Source organism: Aplysia californica, unplaced genomic scaffold (assembly GCF_000002075.1).
Source record: "Aplysia californica isolate F4 #8 unplaced genomic scaffold, AplCal3.0 scaffold00001, whole genome shotgun sequence".
Lineage (NCBI taxonomy): Eukaryota > Metazoa > Mollusca > Gastropoda > Aplysiida > Aplysiidae > Aplysia > Aplysia californica.
The window spans coordinates 5,721,541-5,725,275 of NW_004797271.1; the positions used below are offsets into that span (position 1 = coordinate 5,721,541).

General features: G+C 42.2%; 1 protein-coding gene across 1 annotated transcript in view; it reads left to right on the forward strand.

Moving 5' to 3' along the window:
- LOC101846614 overlaps positions 1–3,735 on the forward strand; it is a gene marked incomplete in the record, with an annotated part of 36,952 nt that overhangs the window by 12,025 nt on the left and 21,192 nt on the right. Inside the window, 2 exon segments of the mRNA XM_005088951.3 lie at positions 1,569–1,713; positions 3,349–3,481. Of these exon segments, the coding sequence (XP_005089008.2) occupies positions 1,569–1,713; positions 3,349–3,481 (278 nt within the window).

Here is a 3,735-nt window from a genome sequence, read left to right on the forward strand (position 1 = left end):
TGCACACACGTGCACACACGTGCACACACGTGCACACACGTGCACACACGTGCACACACGTGCACACGCATGAACACAACAGTAGGCTTACAATCACATGCATAATATAAATGAGCAGCAATATAAACAATAATAATCGTAAGCTAGATACACACTCAATGTTATTTTGATGCATGCTCTAAGGTCGTAAGTACACTAAACAAGATGGTTAAGATAGAAGCATTTTGATCGATGATGGTAAAAATGACCTTCTGATGACTTGTGTCAATAAGTATAAACTGTGAAGAATGCACTTATACTATAACTGATTCAAGATTAAATTGCTAGAATATACATCATACTAATGTAATGAACGCTACTATTGTAATTGTAGAAAGATGCAATAATATGCCCTGTGGATGGTTGGCGGGTGATCTGGTGTGGTTTGCTCCTTGTTTCCTTTTAAACATCTTGTTTGTTTGTTTTAGTAAGTGTTTTTACGGCGCTCGCAACTGCATAAGGTCATATGAGCGCGCGGGACACACCTAATATTTTCAGTTGGTAGGAAATTTTGAATTTTGTCCGGGTGGCGGCCGAAGCCTACTCTTATCGATTTTAGACCACCAAGGGATCTTTAACGTGCGCAACTTGCACACGGGCCCTCCGAGAAAGTGGAAACGAAAGCAGACAACAGATTATTGCTAGAGAGCAGGAAAGGAGGTGAAAGTAGACAATTTTTTTCGGTCGCTACCCGGATTCGAACCCGGGACCTTTTGAATGAGAGGCCAACACCTTAACATCTAGGCCGTGAGAGCCCCCTTTAAACATCTGGATTATTTGATTACTTGATTCTAGAACTGGGGTCTTCTTGGTCTCCATCATTGATTGGTTGCGGAGGTTGCTCAGCTTCCCCTACCCTCGCAAACGTCTATCGCCCTTATCTCTCCTTTTTTGTTACTTGTAACACCTAATCTTCAAATGACCAAAATTGTGTCGATAGTGCCGTAAAACATCTAACCAATCTATCAAAAATCACCTAATCTTCGGCACCTAGATGACCTGTGTGGCAAGTGTCATAAAACTCTTGCTACACCAACAATTATGTACCCTCTATTGACCCATTTGCATGAACATCTTCCCCCCTTCTGACGTTAAGATTTGCGGAAAATGCCCTCTGCACCCTTTTGTCTGCATATTATCATTTCTGGTCATCTCACGTGGTCCGTGTACCTGCTTTCAGCGTACTTAATTTTTTTTCTGCTTCTTGGTGAAGTCATGTTGTCGTGTCAACTCGCCAATGAAAATGTAGACTCTCCTTTGTATCATTTCCGGACTGTTTTGTCTTTCCTCGGAATATGAAAATTCAGGTTTTCTTTCCAGGGTTGAATAAGGATTTAGTGATAATTGAAAAATATTGTTGAAAGATGCACTATGCCGGTCTGTGTTGTATAGTGGTTAGTCTTTTCTCAATTGCGTTTAGAAGGCATTGGTTCGATTCACACACAGGGAAGCTTGGATCTATGCCAATTTATCATATCGCCCTACCATTACTTCATATCAATGTACTGTCTTGCATTTTGACTCCCCAGAGTAAAGGTTGAGAAGACCGACATTACGTGGAACGATGACAACGGTACTGTATCCTTCAGGGAAACCTTCACCTTCCACTTTGACCCCGAGAAGTCTGCAGGTTCTGAGGATGACGTCATCACGACTGTGGACGTGCCCACCGCGGTAAGTTCAGTAACTACTAAGTATTAAAAAGGAGATAACTCTATGGTTCAGTAAGAAAGACTACGACTACTGATATGTATTGTGGGTTTGTGTTCAAGGAAAGACATGTGCCGGGGGAAAAGCATATTGGAAAACAGTGATCGAAGACAGTCTCGAGTGGGTTTGGACAAGTGCAACCTTCTAAGAGAGACGGCTGACACCTTTTGCATAAAAGTATTTTTCTCTTGTCTTTCTTTTGTTTATTCGTCTTTGCACCATGATATGTGTACACCCCGTGGAGAAGGTGGTTGGCGTGCGCTGTTTGCTCCTTCTTTCCTATCAAGCGTCTTATCATCCTTATCGATTCTCCTTTTCTTTGTAAGTCTCTTGTATTACTCGTAACACCTAATCTTCGGCACTCATACGACCTATTTGTGTTACAAGTGCCGTAACATTTAATAAAACATAAAAACACCCTGTAAATTTCTTTAACGGGAAGGATAGTAAAGTATCGTAAGCACAGAAATCAATTAGTCTTTAGTTTGTCAACAGACAACAGCTTCAGTCAGTTCTTAAGTCAACACGGTTTTGGTTGTGCGAAGACAGTACGTTTGGTTGTAAGAAGCTTCCATTTTACGTGAGCGAAGACAGTACATTTGAATTTATGAAACTCTTTTTACACATGTCAAGACAATATATCCTGACATTAAGAAGCTCCCTTTTTATATGTGACGACGCGAGGGACATCCAAACTCAAAACCTTATTATACACATTTATTAAATCTGGGTGGTTAGTGGGCGTTCTCGTGTGGTTTGCTTCTTCTTTCCCCTCAAACACCCCCCCCCCCCCGGGATCTGTTATGTGATTTTTACAACAGGCCCCCCCCCCCCCCCCCCCGGGGCGGTACCACTGACTGAAGTGTCTTTTGGCCATTCCCAAATGGGGGACATTCCTTGTTCTAATGCACAGTATAATTGTAACTGGGCTGATCCAACAATGTCATGCTCTTAACTGTGCCTGAACTACAACAGGGAACAGCTGCTTTTTCGTTCCTAATCCTTACTATCATTTTCCTCTACTTCTTTTGTTTGTTTGTCACACTCTTATTTCCGAAGTGCCTTGAGAGTCGAAGTAGACTTTGTGCTGTTGAAACTAGAGAGGTGAGCAGAGTAAGTTTGATTCCCTGTAAGGACTTCTCTGTTGATATCCACCCCTTGGCGCTCATATGACCTAATGCAGTTGCGAGCGCTGTAAAACCTCTACTAAAACAATCCCTCCAACATCTATCCTCTCTCCTTTTCTTTAAATGCTTCTCTCAAGTATCACCTAATCTTTGGCCCTTACAGTACATATTTACTTTGCACATGCCGTAACACTAAAATTTATCAAAACTATTACAACCCCCCCCAAAAAAACAACAACAACAACAAACAAACAAACACAAAACAAACAACAGAATTTAAATCGCGTGTGGCTGGAGGGGGCCACTGGAATGTCCAACTTTTCTGTGCCTCTGTTGTTTCTACCTGTCTTGCTTCTTCTCTGCACTATACAGCTGTTACTGTGTCGATGTGCTTCTGTTTACTCAAACTTAAACGCATTTTTAAATCGCGAAATTATGCGCATATTGATGAACAACTGAAACTTATCTACAGATGGTACACACCCTGGCAGGCGTTGGGAGTGATGCCGTGGACGCGTTGTTCTCGCTGGATGGCCAGACCTTCCTCACGCGCACTGTGCGGGAGCTGCTTTGGGGTTATGAAAGCGAGGTCCTTCACACAATCGGTAAGCTGTTAGTTTATAGAGAAGCACTTAAGCGGTTACTCCTCGCAGGCAGATGTCCTGAGTTAGATTCTCGAGTGGGAGAGTTTTCAACGTGTATCCTTGATAAGCAGGATCAAAACCCGCCTACCTCCAGTCTGTGGGAGAACCACTGGGAAAACCAGAAAAATAATAAACTATATTAAAACCCAAACTAGAACAGCGAAATCCTTCGGACCTATGCATAATATAAATGAGCAGCAATATAAACAATAATA